Genomic DNA, 25,872 nt, shown 5'->3' with positions numbered 1-25,872 from the left:
GAGGTGTGGGGAGAGAAATCCAGAGCTTAGAGCCTAAAAATTGAAGGCACAGCCACTGATGGTGGCTTGATTAAAATTGGGGATGTTCAAGAGGCCTGAATTAGAGGAATGCTTCTCAGAAGGTGGTGGGTGTGACAATACTATACCTTTAAGAAATGTATTTTAGTCATGTTTCTGCACAGGACTTTTCCAGCAGACTCTTCCATTTTATGTGAACCATTGTGCAGAAAATTCCCATCTTGCCCGCCACGGGAATCGTAGCGGCTGGGATACAGATCATGCTAAGGCCCTTTGACCTCAGGTGGGATTTTCCGACCCTGGGGTGAGTGCGGCCTGACAATCCCACTTGATTTTGTCTACCGGCACTCTGTATTGTTGTTGCAATAGCAACATTGTTTCTATTGGCTAGAATGTCAGTTTTAATCTGAACTAAAGCTATTCTCCTTCTTTCCCCTGGGATTTTGCAGAGTGGGGCTTCATGGGGATGATTGGCAGGTTTGGTCATATGATGGGAAAGCTGCGCTTACGCAGAATATTCAAGCTTAGCTGCTGCTTTCTAAGTCCAGAGGGAGTAGTGTCTGTCTTTTCCCCTATTTGATATCCGGAGACTGGAAGCTACCAGAGATGAAGTTTATCTCTCTGAGGTTTTGCTGTTTCTTCTCTGAAAATTGCCATCAGAATCTTTGTCCAGAAATATTAAACAGCTGAAAATCCAGTATCACATGAGCAGACTTGTTATTATGCTATTTCTGAAGAAGGGTATATGTCTATGTGGTATTCCTTTAAATTGGAACAGCAGAGATAGCCAGCTGCTAAGGATTATACTTTGCCATGTCTAAGGGTGGGGTTTTATGGCCTCACTCGAGCAAGACCTAAAATTCCTGCCCGAGATAAACTGACATATCCTTTGTCTGCCCTTTGCTCGCTCCAATTCCGTGGTGGGGATGAGGCAATAGAATTCTGACTTAAGTATTTTAATTGGTAAAAGGTTTGCTAATTCTTTTGTTATATTCTAACTGTGTTCTTAAATAAGTTTGTTTTGACAAAACCTTCCTAGTGGGTCACTTGCATCATACCTGTAGTGAAACACCATCTGCTCACAAAATGCCAAAATCAAATGCAAAAGTTGAGGTCTAGGTTAACCGTATAATATACCTTGGAGTTTCTAGTCTGGCCTTTAACATGGGGTTTGAGGAACTAGGGAAGGGCAAGGCAATGGAGGGATTTGAAAACAGCAGTGAGAGCTTTAAAGTCGTGATACTTCTTGAGCCAATGTAGGTCAACAAGCACGTGGTTTATAGCGGAACGAGACTTAGTGTGAATTAAGATTCAAGCAGCTGAGTTTTAGATGACCTCATGTTTGCATGTAAAATAATTCGGTGGCAACATTTGCCTCACAAAGATGATTTGATCAAAAAGCTGCCTCGCACTTTCGAGTGATGACATTTGCTATTGCAAATTGGTGTCTTCGGAAATGTCAAAGATTAAAGAATGACATTAAAGACTAAAGATATTTTCAACTCTGCACACTACAGAAAGATTGGCTGAAAGAAGCGAGGTTCATTTAAAGAGGCATTAACTTTTCTCTCTTACATAGTTAATAAGTAATAACATTCTAGTTTGAATTGTAAAAACAAATACGACCTTTTCTAATGCGATTGTGACCTTTCCTCCGATTACTATTCTTCCCCTCTTCAGATTGTCTTCAACTACTCAGGTGGTGTTGTTTGGAGGGAAATAATGAATATGGTTTTCTTACAACAATTTCTGATGGCAAATAGTGAGTATGTGTTATTAAGGGTCACAAAGGAGTAGGGAATCTGTGTAAAATAGTTAGGAAGTTTAAGTAAATTCCACAATCAGCGAAAAAGGACATGGGGATATATAAACAAAGATATCTTAGTTTTATTTGGGTGACAAGCCCGCTAGTGTGCCTGGTAGCAACAAACATTTGTGAAGAGTCTATGAGGCGCCGATGAGACATAAGAAAGATAGATCGTTCTTGGGATAGCAGACACTCTGCCTTGAGAACATCTGTAAATTGTATAATGTAAAACCTAAAAGCAGACAATGTTGAAATGTAAATAATGCCTTGCCTACATGACTTACAATGTATAAATATTGCATGGCTCTTCAGCTGAGTAGAGTGCCTTCAAAACCCTGAACTGAAGAACTTCTCTCCTAATGGGTTGGCCAATAAAGGATTGTTCTATACTGGGCCTCCTGAGATTATTTTATTTAATAATCTGCTCTACAACAGTGTAAAATGAAGTTCTGAAATGCTTCACAATTCCAACAATTGCCTTTCAATCACAAGCAATGTTGTAATGTTTCCAGCTATGCTGCCAAGACAGTCCCTCACCTTTGAAAGTCTCAGGTCCACCCTTCATAACTTGTTGGCTTGATACACAAAGAAAAGCACAGATGTGCAAAGCTATTCAATCCATCCTGCTGACTACCATAAAAACCTGCATCAATCATTGGCAGCTTGAACGACTCCAGGGATTTAGATGCTCTTATTCTCTCTGCAAGACTTTTCTAGGTTGTAATTACTTTGTGAGAAGAAGTGCTTTCTGACATCAGGCCTGAACATGTCTTTTTATCAACTTGTACATCTCTTCCCCCTTCTCCTGCAATCACATTTGACTTGAAACAGTGCAAGCATTAATTAGTTGTGTTTGGTTGCAATGAATCCAACTAAGGTTTGGTGGTAACTGTAGATGCAAGTTTGAATAAAAGCACCTTAATTAAGATTAAGATCAAATGTGACAAGCAGAATACGTCTCCAAACTAAAGTCAGCAAGGACATTGCAGCCGATAACCTTTTTTTATTCATTCATGGGACAGGGACGTCACTGGCTGGCCAGCATTTATTGCCCATTCCTGGTTGCCTGAGGGCAGTTGAAAGTCAACCACATTGCTCTTTCTAGCTCCCAAGTCATGGGCTGGAATGTTATGGTCTTCACACTGGTGGGATTTTCCCATCCCATTGCAGTGAATGGAGATTTGGCTGGGTGCTAAGTTCATCGACTTCCCTGCAGCAGGAGCGTGGCAAATTTGCACCAATGGCTTATGCTGTCATTTGTATGAGAATATTATGCAGAAGCTTATTAATATTAAAAATGTCTGTTGAAATTTCAATTATCTTGCCCAAAGCTGCACCTTTGAAGCCCTATTATGCATGCTAAAGCAGTAGGCAGGATGCTCCAATCTTCTGTACCCAGCAATAACAGAGAATTTGGCACTCAGCCAAAACTCCATTCACTGCAATGGTACAGAAGAACCTCAGCCATGGATGAGGCCGAAGGTTTTTGATGAATATCTCCTCAATTTCCATTTTTCACTCTGCGGGCAATTTCTTTAAGTACATGGTGTTATGGTTCAGGTTAGAAACTCCAAAGTATTTCATGGAGCCTGCCTGGATCATAAATTTTGTATTTTGAATTTGGGTAGGATAAGCATGAAATGTTTCACTTCAGGTATGATTCAAGTGACCCACTAGGGAGCTTTTATCAAACAAATTTATTTCAGAATATAGCTAAATGGATAGTAAGAATGTTAGCAAGTACTTTTATCAATTACAAACAAGAAACAAAGAATCATGATAATATGTAGTCCTTTACAAAGGTCCCTACAATGTTCCAATCAAACCAAACCCATAGACAAAAACCCTGTTCACAGGTTTAACACTGCACTGGCTAATGCTCACGTGATACTGGGATCGAGGTCATTGGTTGAATCCTGCAGTCAAATGCTCTTGAGACTCAGAACAGTTTGAAGACAAGACAGCTTCCGGAAACACCAGAAAAGACTCTGGTCCAGCTCTCACCAACAGCAGCTTTCCCCCTTCAGGAAAACAAGATCTTTTCAGCTAACCAACAGAAATTTCAAAACACCAAGGAGAGAAGGAAAACACTTCTTTTTAGCTTGCTGTCCCTCCTAAAACTAAAAACTCAACTCCGCAGTTCCAAATGGAAACTGAAAATGAAACCTCTATCACCTGACCTGCCCACAGTTTTCTTTCCTCCTCCCAACAATGACATCACCTAAGGCTGTGAACATGAATTTTAAAAAAAATTCTTAAAAGGTACACTAACATCACAATGGTCCTTTTTTTGCGTGGACAAGCATACATGATAATTTAAAGGGGCTGATTTGTGTGTGGCCTAGTAAGGGGCATTTTGGTTCTCTGGGTGAGCAGGTGACAAGCTGTTATAAGTGGTGTACCCCAGGGATCGGTGCTTTTTTAAAAAAATATTCGTTCATGGGTGAGCATTTATTGCCCATGCCTGAGGACATTTTAAGGGTCAGCCTCTTTGCTGTGGATATGGGGTCAAGTGTAGGCCAGGCCATGTAAGGACAGCAGATTTCCTTCCCTGAAGGACATTTGAGAACCAGATGGGTTTTTATAACAATTGACAATGGTTTCATGGCCATCTTTAGACTTCTAATTCCTTATTTTTTATTGAATTCAAATTCCACCATCTGCAGTGGTGGGATTTGAACCTGAGTCTCCAGAGGGTTACCCTGGATTACTAGTCCAGCGACGATACCAGTACGCCACTGCTTTAGCTACTTACAATTGATATCCAGGATCAGGATGAAGAGTTTGAAGATATACTCATGATGCAAGGACAGAGAGGAAAATAAATCAAGAGGATATAAAGAGCAGACAGAGGGATATAGAAAGGTGACGTGAATGGGCAAAACATTGACAGATGGAGTATAATATGGGAAAATGGAATTTGCCTGCTTTGGCAGGAAGAATAGAAGAGCAGTATATAATCTCAATGGAGAGAGGGTACAGAACTCAATTACTTCTTGTCCTTTTGGCTAAGATCAAACGTCAGATCAAGCCCAAGGTGGGGTTCAATGCCTTATCTTGTCAGCTTGGATCGGGTTTGTCTCTCTTGTAAAGAAGAACAAAGAACAAAGAAAATTACAGCAGAGGAACAGGCCCTCTGGCCCTCCAAGCCTGCACCAACCATGCTGCCAGACTGAACTAAAATCACATACCTTTGCAGGAACCATATCCCTCATTCCCAATCTATTCATGTATTTGTCCAGATGCCCCTTAAAACTTACTATCGTATCTGCTTTCATTACTTCCCCTGGCAGCGAGCTCCAGGCACCCAACACCTTCTGTGTAAAAACCATGAATTGGATTCAATTGGAATTTGAATTTGGTTTCTGGAACAAGCAAGGAATGGATTTGGGTTTGCCTGATCCACTCTGAGTGCTGGCTTTGTAAATTTAAGGATAGAGTAAAAAATTTAACAAAAACTCAAAAAATTCAAGGGATCAGGAAAAAAACAGGGGAATGGGGATGAGAAAATAGCAGCCATGATTGAATGGCAGAGCAGACTCGATGGGCCGAGTGGTCTAATTCTGCTCCAGTATCTTATGATCTTATGGTACAGAGGGATCTGGGTGTCTTGGTACATGAATCACTAAAAGTAGGAATACAGGTGCAGCAAGTGAATCAAGTATAAAAATAGGAACGTACAGGGCAGTGATGAGACTACATTTGGACGGTATACAGTATTGCTGTCCTATAATTGCATTGGAAGCAGTTCAGAAAAGGTTCACTTGACTGATTCCTGCCTTATGAGGAAAGATTCAGTGGGTTGTTAACCTTGATGTACTGCACATGTCCCATTAACATACAGCACTCTACTTTTGAAAAATACGCCTAAAGATTGATACAATGATGCACACTTGGGGAAGTATTTGTGTGAGTGAAACATTTCATGGAATCCCCACAGCACAGGAGACCATTCAGCCCATTGAGTCCACACCGACTCCATGACAGTGCATCTTACCCAGGCCCACCCTGTCCTCCATGTAACTCCATGCATTTCTCATGACTAATCCATCTAACCTAGACATCTTAGGACACTAAGGGATAACTTAGCATGGTCAATCCAGCTACCTTGCACATCTTTGGACTGTGGGAGGAAATCCATGCTGACATGGAGAGAATGTGCAAACTCCACTCAGTCATCCAAGGCTGGAATTAAACCTGAGTCTCTGGTGCTGTAAGGCAGCAGTGTGAAACACTGTGCCATTGTGATCAGTAGGTCCCAGGTTTGAGTTACAAACTTGTGTTAAGTGAGCCAATACCACTCAGGGTGCCAAAGGATCACTTGAGTTAGCCTCAGAGATGCTGAACTAGGGAAATAACATAACTAGGAGTCCTGCCCTTGATAGCTATCTGGTAACATCTACTGCTTTTATGGATATGGGGAACATTCTCGCTCAATTGTGATGTCGTCCATTGTCAAATAACTTGCTGAGCCTTGTGTAGGCTTACAGGCACTTGAGTAAGTTCATGAAGAACAACCTGCAGCAATACCGATAAAGCAGACAGACAAGTAGCTAATTGAACATTGCATACTGTTTAGATCCTTTGTTAATTAAACTATGTGGATGGTGGTGTTTTGGCTCTGATAATTTACCAACTACAGCCCACTACCTCTGAGCGCTAAATTGAACTTCTTCTGAAGCTATATGCAGGAAAAAGGCATCGGTGATACCGTACCTCAACAGAAGTCCAATCCTGGAAGGAGAAAGGGACAAAACAACGGGAAACGAAATGTTTATCTTTCACGACTGTAAAAATATTGTGGCATGAAAAGAACCTACAACACAAATTTAATAATAAGTTGGCAGACAACATAATGATTTTGGGCGTTCTGGGTGAAATCCGTTGTTACCTGGATATCGCTCCTTCCAGGTGAAATCCTTCGCTGATGGAAAGGTAACAAATAACATTGGAATTGATTCCATAAATTCCTCTCTGGTTGCAGAAATTGTGTAGTTCATTCTGAAAGAAAGCACTTAGCTGTAGGAAACACTTGCAGCAGTTATTCTCCCCAGATACCCATTCCCTTAAATCCCTTCCCCACCTTTTAGAAGAATGATTTTTAGAACGTTTTGTGATATTCAGAAAGGTTAGTAACAATGCTGACATGAGCAAGTCTGACTCACATCCACATTTTTTTCAATTCACTGTTACTTCTTTCCTAATATGGGCTGGGTATTGATTTTATAACCAATGGACATTGCTTAAGTCTAATTGGAAAAAGGCTACAAGGCAAATGTCCAATTGTTAATTAAATATGAATTGATTAGCCTGCAGCTGATGGAAAGCTACTATGTTGTGTCCTGTAAGAACTTATTTATCCTGAAGTACTACTGCTGCAATTGACAAATAATAATTGAGGTGAATTCATAATGAATGCGGATTTGTTTTGGGATGACACAGTGGTTAGCACTGCTGCTTCACAGCACCAGGGGCCTGGGATCGATTCCCAGCTTGGGTCACTGTCTATATGGAGTTTGTTTGGGTCTGCGTGGGTTTCCTCCCATGTTCTGAAAGATTTGCTGGTTAGCTGCATTGACCCGAACAGGCGCCAGAGTGTGGTGACTAGGGGACTTTCACAGTAACCTCATTGCAGTGTTAATGTAAGCCTCACTTATGACTAATAACTTTAATATTGCTGCAGTCAACATGAAAATCCATCAGTGGGACATATGCATCCACTTACTATATAATTTGATAATATATATTAAAGGGAGTACAAGAGCAAGGAGGTTATGCTGAACTTGTATAAGGCACTAGTTAGATTTCAGCTGGAATACTGGGTACAGTTCTGAATGCCACACTTTAGGAAGGATTTGAACTCATTGGAGAGGATGCAGAAGAGGTTTATAAAAATGTTTCCAGGGATGAGGAATATCAGTTATGAGGATAGATCGGAGAGGTTGGGATTGTTCTCCTTAGAGAGAAGAAGGTTGAGTGGAGTTTTGATGGAGGTGTTCAAAATCATGCAGGGGCTGGACAGGTAGGAAGAGAGAAACCGTTCCCTCTCAAAAAAGGATTGAGAATGAGAGAGCGCAGATTTAAAGTGATTTGCAAAAGAAGCATATGTAATGTGTGAGAAAGCTTTTCCACACTGCGAGTGGTTCAGGTCTGGAATGCACTGCCTGGAAATGTGGTGGAGGCAGGTTCAATCTAGGCAATCAAGAGAGCATTTGATGAATATTTGAACAGAAACAATGTGCAGGTTTAGAAGGAAAAGGCAGGAGAATGGCACTAAATCATAATGGCCATTTGGAGAGCATACTACAGACATAATGGGCCAAATGGCCTCCTATTGCACCATAACAGTTTGTGATTCTCTGATATTACCCTTTGACTGATTACATCCACATCATTAGTCCTTGCCAAGAATGGGCATTAGATTTATGGTTATATTTGAGAATGTATTGTTGAACCTCCGTTCTTAAAATTAGTCTGGACCTGTCTTAGGTCTATGGTGACATGACATCGCCACTTTCTCTGTTGGATTTTTTTTTGTTGGGCACGTTATAGTTTTAATGGCTTGGTTAACTTCTCTCTTAAAAATGGAACTGGACCTTGAATTAACATGGTACATCAAAAAAAAGAGTGGTGAAAAATAATATAAATGAAGCTGGACCCAAAAGAATCATACAATCATGGAATCCCTACAGTGCAGAAGGAGGCCATTTGGCCCATCGAGTCTACACCGACCTAGGCCCTATCCACGTAGCCCCACATATTTACCTCGCTAATTCCTCTAACCTACACATCCCCTGTCACTACAGTTAATTTAGCATGGCCAATCAACCTAACCCGCACATCTTGGACTGTGGATGGAAACCAGAACACCCATAGAAAACACACGCAGACACGGGGAGAATGTGCAAACTCCACACAGTCAGTGACCCAAGCCGGAAATGGAACCCAGGTGCCTGGAGCTGTGAGGCAGCAGTGCTAATCACTGTGCCACTATGTTGCCATGATGTGGAGATGCCAGCATTGGACTGGGGTAAACTATGTTGCCCACAGTGGACAAAGAAGGTTGGATGAGGAACAAAAAAGTTAGAAACAGTCCGATTGAAATAATAAAACACCAAGAAACGGAAGAAAGCAAGGCAATCCAAGCTGGTAACACAAGTGGATTGAAGGAAAACATGACTTGATGCAAAGGATTTGAAGGATCCTTTCAAAGTGGAAATCTGGTTCACAAGAAGCTGATGGGGATGGATATCTCCTATCTCTCAGGATCATAAAGATGGCGAGTGAATGGAGTGAATGCAAATCTTACCCACTCTGTAATGGATATGCATTATCTGAATATAGAACTGCTCATATCTCAGCAGTCAATTAACATTTTATTCCAAACTTCTTCAAGGTCACTTCACTGGTGCATTCTGGGAGAAGTCAGACAAGCAGCATTTACCATAGAAGTGGGAAATAAGAGATCACCTTACATGGATTTTGAAAATGAAACTGAAAGTGATGATTACTCTACTGGAGCTGGGGGTGTAAACCTTTTCTGTACAAGCCATGATTTAACTGAGCTGGGCATTTTGATGGTACCATTGGGTGCAATTTTTAAAAAATTAATTTGTAGGACATGGGTATTGCTGGCTGGCCAACATTTATTGATGTGGAGATGCCGGCATTGGACTGGGGTAGACACAGTAAGAAGTCTGACAACACCAGGTTTAAGTCCAACTGATTTATTTGATAGTAAACTCACTGGCTTTCGAGGTTCCCCTCTTCATCAGGTGAATGGAGAGTTCACCTGAATGGAGAGTTCACTTAACAAAGAGGGGAACCTCGAAAGCTTGTGAGTTTACTATCAAATAAATCGGTTGGACTTAAACCTGGTGTTGTCAGACTTCTTACAGCATTTATTGCCCATCCCTAGTTGCCTGAGGGAAGTTGAGATCAACCACATTGCTGTGGCTGTGGAGTTACATGTAGGCCAGACCAGGTAAGGACGGCAGATTTCCTTACCTAAAGGACATTAGTGAACAAGAGGGGCTTTTCTGACAATTGACCATGATTTCATGGTCATCAGTAGACTCTTAATTCCAGATATTTTACATTGCTTTCAAATTCCAACACCTGCTATGGAAGGATTTGAATCCCAGTCCCCAGAACATTAGCCGAGTTTCTGGATTAATAGTTTAATGATAATAGCACTAAGCCATCGCCTCCTCATAGATCATGCCAAAAATAAATTGACCTGCCAGATAAGATGACCCCATTCTTTTAGTCCCAGAAAACATTGAAACCTATACCTGGAGTTTACGCAGGTGTCAATTTTCTGTTAAGATATAGTATATTTTAATTGAGAGCTCACCTCATGTTTTCACCAGGAAATGCTTATTTTGTTCACCATATAAATTGGAGCAAGGAAGTAAACAAGCACTTCTGGGCGGAGAAGTGGCAGATAGACTTCAACCCGGATAAATGTGTAGTGGTCCATTTGGCAGGTCAAATGGGATGAAGGAGTATAATATCAAGGGTAAGACTCTTAGCAATGTAGAGGATCAGAAGGACCTTGGGGTCCAGGTCCATAGGACTCTTAAATCGGCCTCGCAGGTAGAGGATGTGGTCAAGAAGGCATATGGTGTACTGGCCTTCATCAATTGAGGGATTGAGTTTAGGAGTCAGGAGGTAACGCTGCAGCTTTATAAGACCCTAGTCAGACCCCACTTGAAGTACTGTGTGCAGTTCTGGTCGCCTCATTACAAGAAAGATGTGGAAGCTATTGAAAGGGTGTAGAGGAGATTTACAAGGATGTTGCCTGGATTGAATGGCATGCCTTATGAGCTTAGGTTGAGGGAACTCAGTCTTTTCTCCTTGGAGAGACGAAAGATGAGAGGTGACCTGATAGAGGTTTATAAGATATTGAGAGGTATAGATCAGGTGGATTCTCAGAGGTTATTTCCCATGGCTGAAATGGTCGCTATGAGAGGACACAGGTTTAAGGTGCTGGGGTGTAGGTACAGAGGAGATGTCAGAGGTAAGTTTTTCACTCAGAGGCTGGTGAGTGAGTGGAATCGGCAGCCGTCGGTGGTGGTGGAGGCGAATTCGTTAGAGTCTTTTAAGAGACTTCTGGATGAGTACATGGGACTTAATAGAATTGAGTGTTTTAGGTAGGCCAAGTAGGTAGGGATATGATCAGCGCAACTTGTGGGCTGAAGGGCCTGTTTGTGCTGTAGTTTTTCTATGTTCTATGTTCTAATAGGGATAGTGGTCCAAGAAGATGCATGGGAGTTTAAGACATGCCCACACAGAGCACATGAGCAACAAATGGATGAAGTACTGGATTCAAGTAAAGGCTACAGATAAAGGGTGGCATGATGGCACAGTGACTAGCACTGCTGCCTCACAGCACCAGGGACCTGGGTTCAATGCCCGGCTGGGTCACTGTCTGTGTGGAGTCTGCACGTTCTCCCTGGGTCTGCGTGCATTTCCTCCAGGTGCTCCAGTTTCCTCCCGCAGTCTGAAAGACAGGCTGGTTAGGTGCATTGGCCAAGCTAAATTTCCCCTCAGTGTACCTGAACAGGTGCCGGAGTGTGTGGTGACTGGGGGATTTTCATTGTGTGCCTCGACAAGCTTTTCAAGTGTCATGTTCGCACCAAACGGAATAGGTGGGTGGTTGATGGAGAAAAGAATCTTCACAAAGAGTGAAAATATGAGCACTACACAAATTGATGTTTTGTGCAGTTTACTCATCAAACGGCATAATGCTATTAAAGCACAAATTAACATCAGATCGCTCAAGCAACGTCAAATATCCAATTCAATGGATGGAAAGGAAGGTGATTTGTTATGGGAGATTGATTCTGAAACTGAAATCTGATCTAGAATAAGATCCTTATGATAATGTCATGGCCAAAGGGTGGCATGGTGGCACAGTTGTTAGCACTGCCACCTCACAACACCAGGGACCCATGTTCAATTTCGGCCTTGGGTGACCGTGTGGAGTTTACACCTTGTCCCCATGGCTGTGTGGGTTTTCTCCAGGTGCTCCTGCTTCCTCCCACATTCCAAAGATGTACGGGTTAGGTTGATTGGCCATGCTAAGTTGACCCCTACAGTCAAGGGAACTAGAGGAATATGTGGGGTTATGGGGTTAGGGTCAGGGTGAGATTGTTGTCAGTATAGTTTTGACGGGTCAAATGGCCTCCTTCTGTGCTGTAGGTATCTATGATTCAAAGTGATTTAGGATGAATTTGGTGAATGCTTTGTGTTGAATGCCAATGATTTTGACCATGTTTATAATGTTTTAATTGTGGTTCAAGTTTGTGGAATTAATTTATTGAATAATTATGTCACCTTTTAAATTGGAATTATTGGTGTTATTTTTCATCACAGTTCAATATGGCGACCGCCAAACACCGCCATTGATATGTCACATGTTATACTCAATATAAGTTGACCCCTGTTTTTGGAGTGATTTTCCAAGGCTTTAAAAGTCGATTTATATGCCACAATCTACAAAAGCAGAAATATATACCATTCACCATCACTGGCGCGCCCCCTAACCTTGTGTAACATTTAACTGACTGTATTGAGATGACTTACAGTTCATCCAAGTTGTTGCTTCGATAAATCCAGTAATTGGTTGCCTTCAATCCTAAGTCTTCTGTTGTACCTTTGAGACCAAGAAAGACAAGAAGTGATCCCATGCTGTGCTGGACCATGTCAAGCTGGGATCGAATGGCTGCATAGAAAGAAATACTGGTCAGTATTATCACAGCTCCGGGTATCTCATAGCAAACCATACACATTTCACCTATTTATGTAAAGAATGGGAGAAATTGGGGAAGTGGCAGTGTAGTGTAATTGTCACTGGACTAACAATCCAGCAACCCAAGAAAATGCACTGGAGACCCAAATTCAAATTCCACCATAGCAGATGGTGAAATTTGAATTCAGTAAAAAGATAGAATTAAGTGTTGAATGATAATGATAAAACCATGGGATGGCATAATGGTTAGCACTGCTGCCTCACAGCATCAGGGACCAGGGTTCAATTCTGCTCTTGGGTGACTGTCTGTGTGGAGTTTGCACATTCTCCCTGCGCCTGCCTGGATTTCCTACCACCCCCCAAAGATGTGTAGGTTAGGTTGACTGGCCATGCTAAATTGCTCCTTAGTGTCCACAGATTTTTAAAGTTTATTTATTAGTGTCATAAGTAGACCTACATTCACACTGCAATGAAGTTACTGTGAAAATCCCCTAGTCGCCACACTCAGGCGCCTGTTTGGGTATACTGAGGAACAATTTAGCATGGCCAATGCATCCTAACCAGCATATTTTTTGGATTGTGGGAGGAAACCGGAGCACCTGGAGGGAAACCACACAGACATGGGGAGAACGTGCAGATTCCGCACAGACAGTGATGAAAGCCAGGAATCGAACCCGGATCCCTGGCACTGTGAGGCAGCAGCGCTAACCACTGTGCCACTTTGCTGGCCACCGTGTGTGGCTTGGGGGAACAGCAGGAAATATGTGTGGGGTTACGGGAATAGGGCAGGAGAGGGGCCTGGATAAGATGCTCTTCTGGAGGGTTGATGCAAGCTCAATGGACTGAATGGCCTCCTTCTGCACTATAGGGATTCTATGACTCTATGATTGTTGTAAAAGAAATCTGGTTCACTAATATCTGCCAGACCTTACCTGGTCTGGCCTACATGTGACTCCAGAACCACAGCAACGTGGTTGACTCTTAACTGCCCAATGAAATGGGCCTAGTCACCCCATAAATGTTGCCCAGTCAGCAATGCCCTCATCTCTCATCCAGTGAATGAGTAAATTTCAAAATAACATGTGGCATCGTAAGTCACAGAGATATTGTAATCTGTCTTGGTATCTTCAATAATACTGACACTGCTCTTTCCCAGTGACGTCGCATAAGATTTTTATTGAGACACAGGAACAGGGTGTTGTTTATAACCAGTGATACACAACCAATAAAGATCAGTTAGATAACAATCCTGTGTGTTTGAAGCTATAATATATCAATGGTGTTAATGCAGAAACACTCCTGAAGAAGGTCGAGGGACATGGAGTTGGGGGTAGGGTGTTAGCATGGATAGAGGATTGGTTGTGAAATAGGAGGCAGAGAGTGGGGGTCAACGGGTGCTATTCGGATTGGCGGATGGTGACTAGTGGAGTGCCCCAGGGATCGGTGCTGGGGCCTCAGCTTTTTACCATTTATATAGATGATCTGGAGGAGGGAACCGAGTGTAGAGTGTCGAAATTTGCTGATGACACCAATATTGGGGGAACGGCAAATTGTGCGGAGGGTGTGGAGAGTCTACAGAAGGATCTAGATAGGCTGGGCGAATGGGCCAGGAAATGGCAAATGGAATTTAATGTTGGCAAGTATGAGGTGGTCCACTTTGGTAGGAAGAATGGTAGGAAGGACTATTACTTACGTGGCGAAAAACTGCAGCAGGCGACGGTGCAGAGAGACCTCGGGGTCCTTGTGCATGAGTCGCAAAAACCCAGCTTGCAGGTGCAGCAGGTGGTCAGGAAGGCGAATGGGATGCTGGCCTTCATAGCGAGGGGGATTGAATATAAAAGTAGGGAGGTCTTGCTGCGGCTGTATAGGGCATTGGTGAGGCCGCAGCTGGAGTACTGTGTGCATTTCTGGGCGCCGCACCTGCGCAAAGATATTTTGGCCTTGGAGGGAGTGCAGAGGAGGTTTACTAGGCTGATACCGGAGTTGAGGGGGTTGAGCTATGAGGAGAGGCTGAATAAACTAGGCTTGTACTCATTAGAGTTTAGAAGAATGAGGGGAGATCTCATTGAGACGTATAAGATGATGAATGGGATGGATAGGATAGAGGTGGAAAGACTCTTCCCACTCAAAAAAGACAGTAGGACTAGGGGGCACAGCCTCAAGATAAAAGGGGGGCGGTTTAGAACGGAGTTGAGGAGGAACTTCTTCACTCAAAGGGTGGTGAATCTCTGGAATTCTCTGCCCGTTGAAGTGGTGGAGGCTGCCTCGCTAAATATTTTTAAGATGCGGGTTGATGGGTTTTTGATAGGAGAGGGGATTAAGGGTTATGGGGAGAGGGCGGGAAAGTGGAACTGAGCAGCGACAGATCAGCCATGATCTTATTGAATGGTGGGGCAGGCTCGAAGGGCTGGATTGCCTACTCCTGCTCCTATTTCTTATGTTCTTATGTTCTTATGTTATGTTCGTAAGTGTTGAATATTCCAGCATCAGGAATGACTGTAGGGGCGTATACAAAAACCTCCTCCTGTCCTTTATTTACAGACACTCCTACAAGGAGAAATATCAATATTTTACTGTGAAGAAGTTTCAAATGCATCCAATCCATGTCATAAAAAATACTAAAGGAGACGCATTGAGCGTGATTTTACAGCCTCGCTCATCCTGGAACCGTAAAACCCCACCCGAGGTCAACAGACCTGTCCATGATCCGCCCCTCGCCTGCTCCGATTCCTGTGGCAGTTGTGTGATAAAATTCCGGCCGTTGAGTTTATCCTATTTCTCCAAAAATTAAATGTTTGGGCTTGACAGTGATGAGAGTTCCAATTTCCAAACTTCATTCGCTCAAAATTCCTGACACAAATTAGCCAGGTTGTTGATGCGAACAAACTTTAATCTTGTCAGGATGAATTGCTTCAACCGTTAGTTAAACTGGGGCCATGAGTTTAATGGGGCCTGAATTTTTAGGCCCTGATTGGGTTGAAGAGGAAGGGTGGTGAGGGGCATGGAGTTTTGTGCTGTCAATTGGCATTCCAATTTGATGGTATCATCTGTCCATGGGCCAATTTCCAACCAACACCAGCTAGCCAATTAGGGCCCTGTAAAGGCCTACTAAGAGAAGCTGAATGAAAGCTTCTATTTGGCCCTGAGACCTTCACAGGTGCTGAGGAACAGATGAACTCTGTGTTGAGGGGGGAGGGGAGTGGAGGGTAATTAGGGCAGGAAGGGCTTCCAGTGGAGGTGGAGACCAGTGCCCCAAGCAGATTTTGATGTTCTTGCCCCATGCCTGGCATTAGCTCCAGCCTCAGACCGACCTGTGAAGGGATTTTCCCTCCACAATAGTGGCCCTTCTGCTGAGGGAATTCTGAAGTTAAAAGGTTGGAGAAAGAACATTTCCATCTTGAGGTACAGCCCGCTTTCTCACCTTGTGAGATTTTCCACTTTGGTAGCAATAATAGGAAGACAGATTATTACTCGAATGGGTGTAAATTGAGAGAGGTGGATACTCTGTGAAACCTTGGAGTCCTCATGCATTAGTCGGAGAAAGTAAGCATGCAGGTACAACAAGCAATAAAAAAGGTGAATGATACGTTGGCCTTCATATGATAGGATTTGAGTATAGGAATAGGGATGCTTTGCTGCAATTGTGTAGAGTGTTAGTGAGGCCATACCTGGAGAATTATGTGCAGTTTTAGTCTGAGTAAGTAATAATCTGCCTTCCTATTATTGGTATCAAACTGCTATCACACTTATCCACATTATACTGCATCTGCCATGCATATGACCACATACTGCTGTAGAGGGACTACAGCAAAGGTTTACCAGGCTGTTTCCTGGGATGGCAGATCTGTCATATGAGGAGAAATCAAATTGGTTAGGATTATATTCACTAGAGTTTAGGAGAGTGACAAGAGATCTCACAGAAATTTATAAAATTCTAACAGGGTGAGATAGCATAGATTCAGAAAGAATGTTCCCAATGGTGGGTGAACTAGGAGTCATAGTTTGAGGATAACTGAGGTGTGGAGAAATTTCTTCACCCAGGGAATGTGTGGAATTCACTACCACAGAATGTAGTTGAGGCTAAAATGTTGTGTGATTTCAAGAAGAAATTAGATCTAGCTCTGGGGACTAAAAGGATGAAGGGATATGGTGGATGGGGGGTTGCTGAAGGGGGACAGGGCGGAGGGATCAGGATATTGAATTTGATCAAAATGGATGACGGAGAAGGTGTGAAGGGCTGAATGGGCTCCCCCCCCCTTCTACTTTCTATGTTTCTATGAATTGTGGATATAGCAAAGAAAGGCTTTGTGAATTTAGACTCACCAAAGGCTTCTCCATTTTTGTTTACCAGTATCCGTTGAACAGGTGCACAAACAAGAACTGCCCCACTGGCCCTCTGGATGACTGGGACAATATGGAAGGCGATCTGGCTGGCCCCTCCTTTGGGATCCCATGCTCCACGCTTATAGTGATGGACCAATAGTGCATTCATAACAAAGCTGGTATCTTTGGGAGCAACACCTAATGGACCACACAGAATTTTATTTCTTTTATTTTCAAACACTCCTGTACATGTCTTTTTGGGCTAATTACAATATAACAAAGAACAATTAGTTATACCATCTATACATTACTCATGCAGTCATTTCCAAATTTCTGTGGTCAACATTTCATAATGGCTTCCATGCAATCTTGAGTTGAATTGTGCCCTGTTTCAGCTTATTGAACATTCATGCCATGGGATGACATGGTGGCACAGTGGCCTCACAGCGCTAGGGATCTGGGTTCGATTCCTGGCTTGGGCAACTGCCTGTGTGGGGTTTGCATGTTCTCCCTGTGTCTGCGTGGGTTTCCTCCCGGTGCTCCAGTTTCCTCCCACATTCCAGGTTAGATTGATTGGCCATGGTCAATTGACCTTAACATCCCAAAGTGTGTAGGTTAGAGGGAACTAATGGGGTGAATACATAAGATTAAGGGGATAGGGTCTGGGTAAGATGCGCTATTGGAGAGTGCCGGCGCAGACTTGATAGGCCAAATGGCCTTCTTCTGCATTGTAGAGATTCTATGACCCTATGATTGCAATGACCATAGCCAAAATGAGTGAATTTAACCATGTCCCTTGAGTCAGTGAGATTAGACTGTCAAATCCCCCACTATCAGCACCATAGCAGGGAGGGTTATCATTGACCAGATATTGGACTGGACTAGCCACATAAATACTGTGGCTCCCAGATCAGATCAGAGGTTGGGAGTTCTGCAGAAAACAACTCACCTCCTGACTCTCCAAAGGCTGTCCACCATCTACAAGGCGCAAGTCAGGATGGAGTACTCTCCTCTTGCCTGGGTGAGTGCAGCTCCAAAAACACTGAAGAAGCTCAACACCATCCAGGATAACGCATGTCTGTTTGACTGGTAGCCCAGTTCAATATCTCCAGTATTGGTATGATGTAGGTATGTGGATACTATCTAGAAGCTTCACTGTAATGACTCCCCAAGATTCCTTCACCAGGGACCTCTAAAACCCATGATCTCTACCTCTTAGGAGGGTAAAGTCTTGGTGTACAGGATTACCACTGGCTACTGCTTTTCCCCTCTGTATCACACAACATTTTGACTTGAAAATGTGGTCATTGTTGCTTTGCTATTGTTGGGGCAAAATTCTGGAACTCCTAATGAGCAACATGATGGAAGCACCATGGACTGCAGTGATTCAAGAAGGTGGTTCCCAATAACTTCTGTGGAGCAACGAGTCCAGATGGACAATAAAATGTTGGTTAAAGCGGTTTTGGCAAAATGCTGCAGTGCATCTTAGCGATAGCGCCAATGACGGTGAGGAGGGATGGTGAAGGCTAGTGAATGAGTTGGGGGTAAAGTGAATGGTTTTATCTGGGGTGGTGTTGAGTTTCTTGCATTAATCACTTACAAACCAGGGTCGTAAGCAGGAAGAAACCGCGATGAAAGAAAGGCCTATTTTCCATTCCCGCCCATGGCGTGGTTTCCAGCAGTGGAAGTGGCTCACCAGTGGGATCCCCTTATCAGAGAGTCATAGAGGCTTACAGCATGGAAACAGGCCCTGATCCTTTCGAAATCAATGGTGAATGTGTTGCTTGCCTGACCTGCCGCCGGGGTATCTGCCACAGCAGGACTGGAAAGTCCTGCCGGTGGGAAGGGCCGAAAAATCCCACCCAAAGTACTTGGGCGATGGAAAGGTAGGATGGCCGCGATTCTCCCGTTGCGACCCACAACTTTTCTGTCACTTTTGTGGCCTTGAACAGGGATTTGCGCACGCACCGGGATCTCATGCGCATCTCCCGGAGCCGGTGAACAGTCACAGGCCAGACCATTGCTGGAAACCAGCTGTAGGCAGGTAAGTCATTTAAATCTTTTCTGCATGTATTTTAAATATGCATATTAGTTAATTATCGGAACCTTTCAGGTCCCGATTGAATGTCCCACCTTGCCAGGAATACTTCATTCCAGCGGGGTTCAGACTGGCTCTCCGCGTTCGAGGAACTAGCGGGAGACCCCACCGGAATGGAACAGGGGACAATCAGGCCCCCCCAGGAATTCGGGCGGTGGGGACCCCCCCCTGAGCATGGGCACTGCCCAAGAGGCAAAGTGCCCATGCCCAGGGGTCACCTTGGCACTGCCCATCAGGGAGTGGGTAGTGCCAAGGGGGTGGGGCCTATTGTGGGTGGGGCCTAGGGGGTGATTGGTGGGGATGGGGAGGTCCCGCTGCCACCCTGCATTGGGATCAGTCTGGGATGGAGGGAGGCCAGCGATTGGGGCGGGCTGGGGTGGGGAGGGGGGGGTCCGTCTCTGAATGTGTCTAACCCTGGGGTTGGGGGGGGGGCGGTCAGTGGGGGAGGGGGTGGGGGGGGGCATCAGCACTGCTGGGGAGGGTCAGGCTTGGGCATTTGGGTGCTCCAAGCTTGGGGGCGAGGGGCGGTAGTCAGGGCTGGCCCGGGTATCGCTGTGGGGGTACCAGGCTGGCCAGCAACCAGGGAGACTGACAGTTTGGGGCCACTGCATAGGCGCAGAGTTCCAGAACTTTCAAAGTCCGGTGCGAATAGGCCCTGCCCCCCTCCCCCCTGCAGTGCACAGAGTGCAGAGATTCGGGTGAGAATCTGAACTGTCAGAACAGACGTGATCTAGAACAGTTTTCCCGCCAATTCAGCATTTTTGGGAGAAATGTCCTGGAATATCACTGATATTCTGGGATGGCTGCCCCGAGTAAAAGCATCGACAATGACTATAAAAACAAGGAACGTTGAAATACACCGTTCGTCAACTGAATTAGCAGCCAAAAGACATTTGAATCTGGGTCTTAGCTGGTGTTTCACCTGTGGAAGCAGGAGAGAAGAGTATCGAAGGAAATAAATATTTTCCTCTTACCGGTAAACATGTATGAAAAGACTGCTCTGAGATCCTGGTTCTCTGTTATTTCATTAATTACCTCCATAAGGCTTCTGCTCACCAGCTTAAATATGGTGGAGATCCAATGGATAAGACCGGTGTTGACAAGGAATTTGGCAACTGGGAAGGGGATCATTTTCAGTACAGCCATCAGAGGTACTTGTTTTGAAACTTGCTGTGAAATCAATCAACAGTGTTCCCATTTGGTGTTCACGCAACTGATTTACAAAGATTTAAAAAGAACGCTTTACGATGGGGCAGCACGGTGGCGCAATGGTTAGCACTGCTGCCTCACAGCGCCAGGGATCCAGGTTCAATTCCCAGCTTGGGTTACAGTCTGTGTGTGGTGTTTGCACATTCTCCCCATGTCCGCGTGGGTTTCCTCTGGGTACTCCAATTTCCTCCCACCGTCCAAAGATATATGGGACGGGTGGATTGGCCATACTAAATTGCCCCCTGGTGTCAGGGGGACTAGCTAGGGTAAATGAATGGGGTTATGCATAGAGGGTAGGATTGTAATCAGTGCAGACTCAATGGGCCGAATGGCCCCCTTCTGCACTGTAGGGATTATATGATTCTATATTTTAAAAAGGTCTTTTCTGCAAATAGTTATGAAAAGAATGTGCAATTGCAATACCCTCACTGTTCTGAAGTCAAGCTTTTTTTAGCTGTCAATTTGAACAAGTCACTGAATAAAATATGCCTGTTCTTCATGTATCATTTTCACATCTCAGAATATTCTTTCAAAAACGCAGTCTGAAAGTCACATTTCTTTTCAAAGGGTAAATTTATCATTAGCATTCTTTTACACCTTTAAAAATCCCCATTGTGTTTGAGGCAGCACCCTCCAAACCCTAAAAGAACAAGGGCTGTTGACGGATGAAAACACCACCATCTGCAACTTCTCCTCCAAGCCACACGCCAACCTGACTCAGAAACTATGGCTGGAATCATACCATCAATTTTTCCGTCCCGCCGCAGTTAACGGAGAGTTAGCTGGCTGCCAAATTCTCCGACCTCACCGCAGCGGGTGCAAGGCCTCAATGGCAGGTAAAACCGTGCCCTGTGTCGCCATTCCTTCACTGAAGCTGGGTCAAAATCCTGGAACTCCCTCCCCAGCAGCACCGTGGGTGTACCGACACACCAGTGCAGCGGTTCAAGGCAGCGGCTCGCCACCACCTTCTCCAGGGCAATTAAAGATGGGCAATAATGGGAGGTGAAAGCCTAGTGGCATCATCACTAGACTATTAATCCAGAAGCTCAGATAATGTTCTGGGGACCTGGGTTCAAATCCCGCAGCAGATGGTAGAATTTGAGCTCAATAAAAAAAAATCTGGAATTAAGAATTGTTCGAGATGTTCGTCTTCATTGATGACATGTTGAATTCTCCAGAGAAGGTGTTATAGCTTATTCGGTCCGGGGAAGTACTGGGTGATGAAGAGTAGTCTATCTGCCGCGTCCTGTATTTGTCTTCTGAGGAGGTCAGTGTGGTTTTTCACTGTGGCTCGATGAAACTGTTGATCGATGAGTCGAGTACCATTTCCTGTACTTAAAAGAGCGTCTTTCAGCATCTGAACAGATCCTGTGTATCCAGAGAGCTTGTACGTAGGGGATGGTTTCTTTAACATGTTTAGAGTGGAAGCTGGAGACATAGAGAATTGTGAGGTTATCCGGGGTTATCCTGGGAGCAGAGAAGCTGCAACATCTTCTCCTGAGCTTTCAACGTATCATCGACGAAGACAAACATCTCGCCAAGGCCATCCCCACACCCCCTCTTCTTGCCTTCAAACAACCGCACAACTTCAAACAGACCATTGTCTGCAGCAAACTACCCAGCCTTCAGGAGAACAGTGACCACGACACCACACAACCCTGCCACAGCAACCTCTGCAAGACATGCCGGATCATTGACACAGATGCCATCATCTCACGTGAGAACACCATCTATCAGATACATGGTATGTACGCTTGCAACTCGGCCAACGTTGTCTATCTGATACGCTGCAGGAAAAGATGCCCCAAGGCATGGTACATTGGGAAGACCATGCAGATGCTCCAACACTGGATGAATGAACACCGCTCGACAATCTCTTGGCAGGAATGTTCCCTTCCTATTGGGGAACATTTCAGCAGTCAGGGGTATTCAGCCTCTGATCTTCAGGTAAGCATTCTCCAAGGCAGCCTTCGTGACACACAACAAAGCAGAGTCGCTGAGCAGTGACTGATGGCCAAGTTCTGCACACATGAGGACGGTCTCAGCTGGATCTTGGGTCCATGTCACACAATCTGTAACACCCACGAATTGCCTAGGTTTACAAAATCTCACTAATTGCCCTGTCTGGAGACAATACACATCTCTTTAACCTGTGCTTAATGCTCTCTCCGCTCATTGTCTGTACCTGTAAAGACTTGATTATCTGTTAAGATTCACATTCCAACCATTATCTTATAATTGAGTTTGTGTCTATATATACCCTGAAAAAGATCCTGAACTCACCTGATGAAGGAGTGACACTCCAAAAGCTTGTGCTATCAAATAAACCTGCTGGACTTTTACCTGGTGTTATGAGACTACTTGATGTGCATGAATATTGTTTGAAGGAGATTGCTGATTTGCACAATTGCGTACGTTGCAAACAACAAAAATATTTTGAAATAAATCACTTGTAGTGGCTTAAATGGCAATATGAAATGTGAATGGCTGCATATGTAGTTATTGTGCATATGTATTATATTTAATGTTGCATTCTGAAAGTGCCAGCAAAATATACTTTCAACTAAAACGTTTTTAAAAAACCCTGCAAGATAGTGAGTGACCACCAGATGGCGGCAAAGGGCTATATTAAGGATGAATGATGGCCAGATCAAACCTGTTTTCTGACTGCATTTGAAATTAAATAACTTTGGAAAATAAAATATAAATGATCAAACAGAAAGAAAATGTTTGCACCATTTAGTTTCTATAAATTTGTTTAAGTTACTTCAATGAAAGTGAGATCATAGAATCATAGAATCGCGACAGCGCGGAAGGAGACCATTTGGCCCATTGAGAGTGCATGGACTCTCTGATGGAGCATCTAACCCAGGTCCTATCCCCGTAACCCCATGTGTTTACCCCACTAATTCTCTTAGCCTATCCAACTTGGGCCATTAAAGGACAATTTGACATGGCCAGTCCACCAAACCTGCACATCTTTGGAGTGTGCGAGGAAACTGGAGCACCTGGAGGAAACCCACACAGACACAGGGAAAATGTGCAAACTTCACACAGCCAGTGACCCAAGGCCAGAACTGAATCTGGGTCCCTGGCGCTGTGAGACAGCAGTGCTAACCACTGTGCCACCATGCTGCTTTTATCAGGTATCTTATGTTTTTATTTAGGAATATCTTGGAGCGTCTTAATACCAAACTCAACTGATGATGAGATCTGAGCACATCTTTGTTAGCACAGAGCTGGGGAATTTTGATTCTTGATGGATCTCGGTCCTCCTGTGTAGGCCCCTGGGAAATGGTTGCACAAGTGCTGGTGTCCCAGGAGCAGGACACGGAAGAGGGACAAGGAGAGTTCCCAAATGGGAGTCCCGGGTAAGGGACAAGCCAAGGGACACAAATAATTCCCTTGAGTGAGATTGGTGAAGAAATGGACAGAGTAACAGGCTCTGAGATCAAGAAACAGCTTCAAGGAGCAGACTTTGAACCAAGTGAGCACGAGAGGAGCCCTGAGGGTTTGAGAAGGTGGCTGAAGGTTGGTGACTCCGTGCTGCTGGCCTTTGGAGCAAAGTTGTTCTCTCTGCTGGGAATGGCCAAAGATCTGAAATTGTGTGGAGAGTGAAATTGATTTTATTTGGTTTAATTTGTTACGGTCACAGATGTAGGTATATGGTGAAAAGTATTGCTTCTTGTGCGCTATACCGTTCATAGAGTACAAAGGGGAATAGAAAAAGAGAGAGTCCAGAATGCGGTGTCACAGTCATAGACAGGGTGTAGAGAAAGATCAATTTGATATAAGGTGGGTCCATTCAAAAGTCTGATGGCAGCAGGGAAGAAGCTGTTCTTGAGTTGGTTGGTACGTGATCTCAGACATTTATATCTTTTCCCCAACAGAAGAAGGTGGAAGAGAGTATGTCTAGGGCCCTGGATTATGCTGGCTGCTTTATGTCCCAGTCTCATGTACCCATCCATGCCCTGAGTTCATCTGTCTTGCCCATCAGGCCTTTTGCATTGAAATGTGTCACCATGCCCTCCTAAACTTCATTCACTTAGTAGGAGATTTAAATCTCAAACTTTACCCACTTGGGGTGGCACATGATTGGCCATGCTAAATTGCCCATTAGTGTCAGGGGGACTAGCTAGGGTAAATACATGGGGTTTCGGGGATAGGGCCTGGATGGGATTGTGGTTGGTGCAGACTTGATGGACTGAATGGCCTCTTTCTGCACTGCAGGGTTTCTATGGTTTAAGCAAAATGTATTTCATCCCTAATTGGATCTCCGGCCATAACTGTTAACATAAAATTACCTTTACAAGTTCCATAAATTTCTCTATTGCTTGCTCCTCTTGAGGGAACTGCCTCTTTAAAGCATTGAGAAACTCTCGCTTCCCTCTGTGGAGCTGATATTTCCAACAGTCCTTGTCTTTACCCAGGATGATGGTATCGTACTGATCATCCATTCGAAGCCATTCCAGCTGTCCCTCAGTGATCTGGTCCATGATTACTCTCAGAAGTCCACATTCATGCATTTGCCCAACGTAATGGATACCTGGAAACACCGGAGGTTTGGATCAAAAGTCATAGTTTCTGGCATCGAGTTTTACACCATAAAGAACAAAGGGTCCGAGCTTCTCGGATTCCCAGCGATTGAACTTGTGGATCCAGCAAGGATGGGAACAGAGGTGGACTTGGACTACAGTAAAAATTACGATGCCAGCATGCCGGGTTCCTGATCTTTTTCCTGCATTTTGGTGCCCGCCAATGTTGCCGGCTACCACGGAACGGTGAGGCCATGAACCTCATCGGGCGGGATTTTGACCTTGGACGGGATTTTCCGGCTGCACTCATCCCAAAACTGGAAAATCCCACCTGAGGTCAATGGACCTTTGCATGGTCCAGCCCCTGCCCGCCACGATTCCCATGGTGGGTAGGATGGGAACATTAAGAGCATTATTAGTGACAGATTAAAGAGGCCAACAGGGATTTTCCAATCAGCCTCCTGTTTCCCAAGGTGACGGAGAGAGATGGTGAAATGGCCTTGAGGCCAAAGCAATTTAATTATCGCACACACATCAGAGCTTTAGAGAGTAATTAACAGATTCATAATGAATGCACAAACATCAGCCAAAAAAAAAATAACTTAGCACGTTGACAATGTGAGCATCTTTTTAAAAATAATTGTTCCTTCTTGGGATGTGGGCAGTGTTTGCAGACCTCCCTCCAATTGGGTCAACCATTTTCCTGTTCCACTTGCCATCCTTAATTAGACAAAACTCCTTGAGGGAACCTCTTTATTGGCCACCTCTGGGAACATCATAATCAATCTACGCCCCACAAGGACACTTCTAGGTTCTGGTTAATGTCAGGATTGTGATCCAACAGTGAACATTTACAACTCCCATATCCAATCACTAAATCATAAAATAATTGATAAATTAAATATAAAGGAAAAATAATTGAAAGAGGTTACTTGGCCCATTGTATCTATGATGGCTCTTTGAAAAAGTCATCACTCCTGGGCTATATTCAAGCTTGGGCTCAAAGTGGCAAGTATCATTTGTGCCACCTATGTGCTCGGCAAATGCGAGCAATTGGGACTAGCTTAGGGGTTTAAAAAAAGGGCAGTATGGACAAGTTGGGCTGAAGGGACTGTTTCCATGCTGT

At 44.2% G+C, this 25,872-nt stretch overlaps 1 protein-coding gene across 1 annotated transcript in view; it reads right to left on the bottom strand.

Moving 5' to 3' along the window:
* LOC145359090 (all-trans-retinol 13,14-reductase-like) overlaps positions 1 to 25,872 on the bottom strand; it is a 50,492-nt gene that overhangs the window by 5,822 nt on the left and 18,798 nt on the right. The window contains exons 3-9 of the mRNA XM_080213475.1: positions 24,516 to 24,757; positions 19,977 to 20,172; positions 16,905 to 17,102; positions 15,035 to 15,128; positions 14,549 to 14,574; positions 12,416 to 12,554; positions 6,717 to 6,826 (exon numbers count right to left, since the gene is read on the bottom strand). Of these exons, the coding sequence (XP_080069601.1) occupies positions 6,717 to 6,826; positions 12,416 to 12,554; positions 14,549 to 14,574; positions 15,035 to 15,128; positions 16,905 to 17,102; positions 19,977 to 20,172; positions 24,516 to 24,757 (1,005 nt within the window). The remainder of the gene's footprint in view (positions 1 to 6,716; positions 6,827 to 12,415; positions 12,555 to 14,548; positions 14,575 to 15,034; positions 15,129 to 16,904; positions 17,103 to 19,976; positions 20,173 to 24,515; positions 24,758 to 25,872) is intronic.

Source organism: Carcharhinus amblyrhynchos, chromosome 27, assembly GCF_965287045.1.
Source record: "Carcharhinus amblyrhynchos chromosome 27, sCarAmb.v2.hapA, whole genome shotgun sequence".
Taxonomy (NCBI): domain Eukaryota; kingdom Metazoa; phylum Chordata; class Chondrichthyes; order Carcharhiniformes; family Carcharhinidae; genus Carcharhinus; species Carcharhinus amblyrhynchos.
Note: the sequence above shows the minus strand (reverse complement) of the source record. Positions and strands in the feature narration are given on the sequence as shown.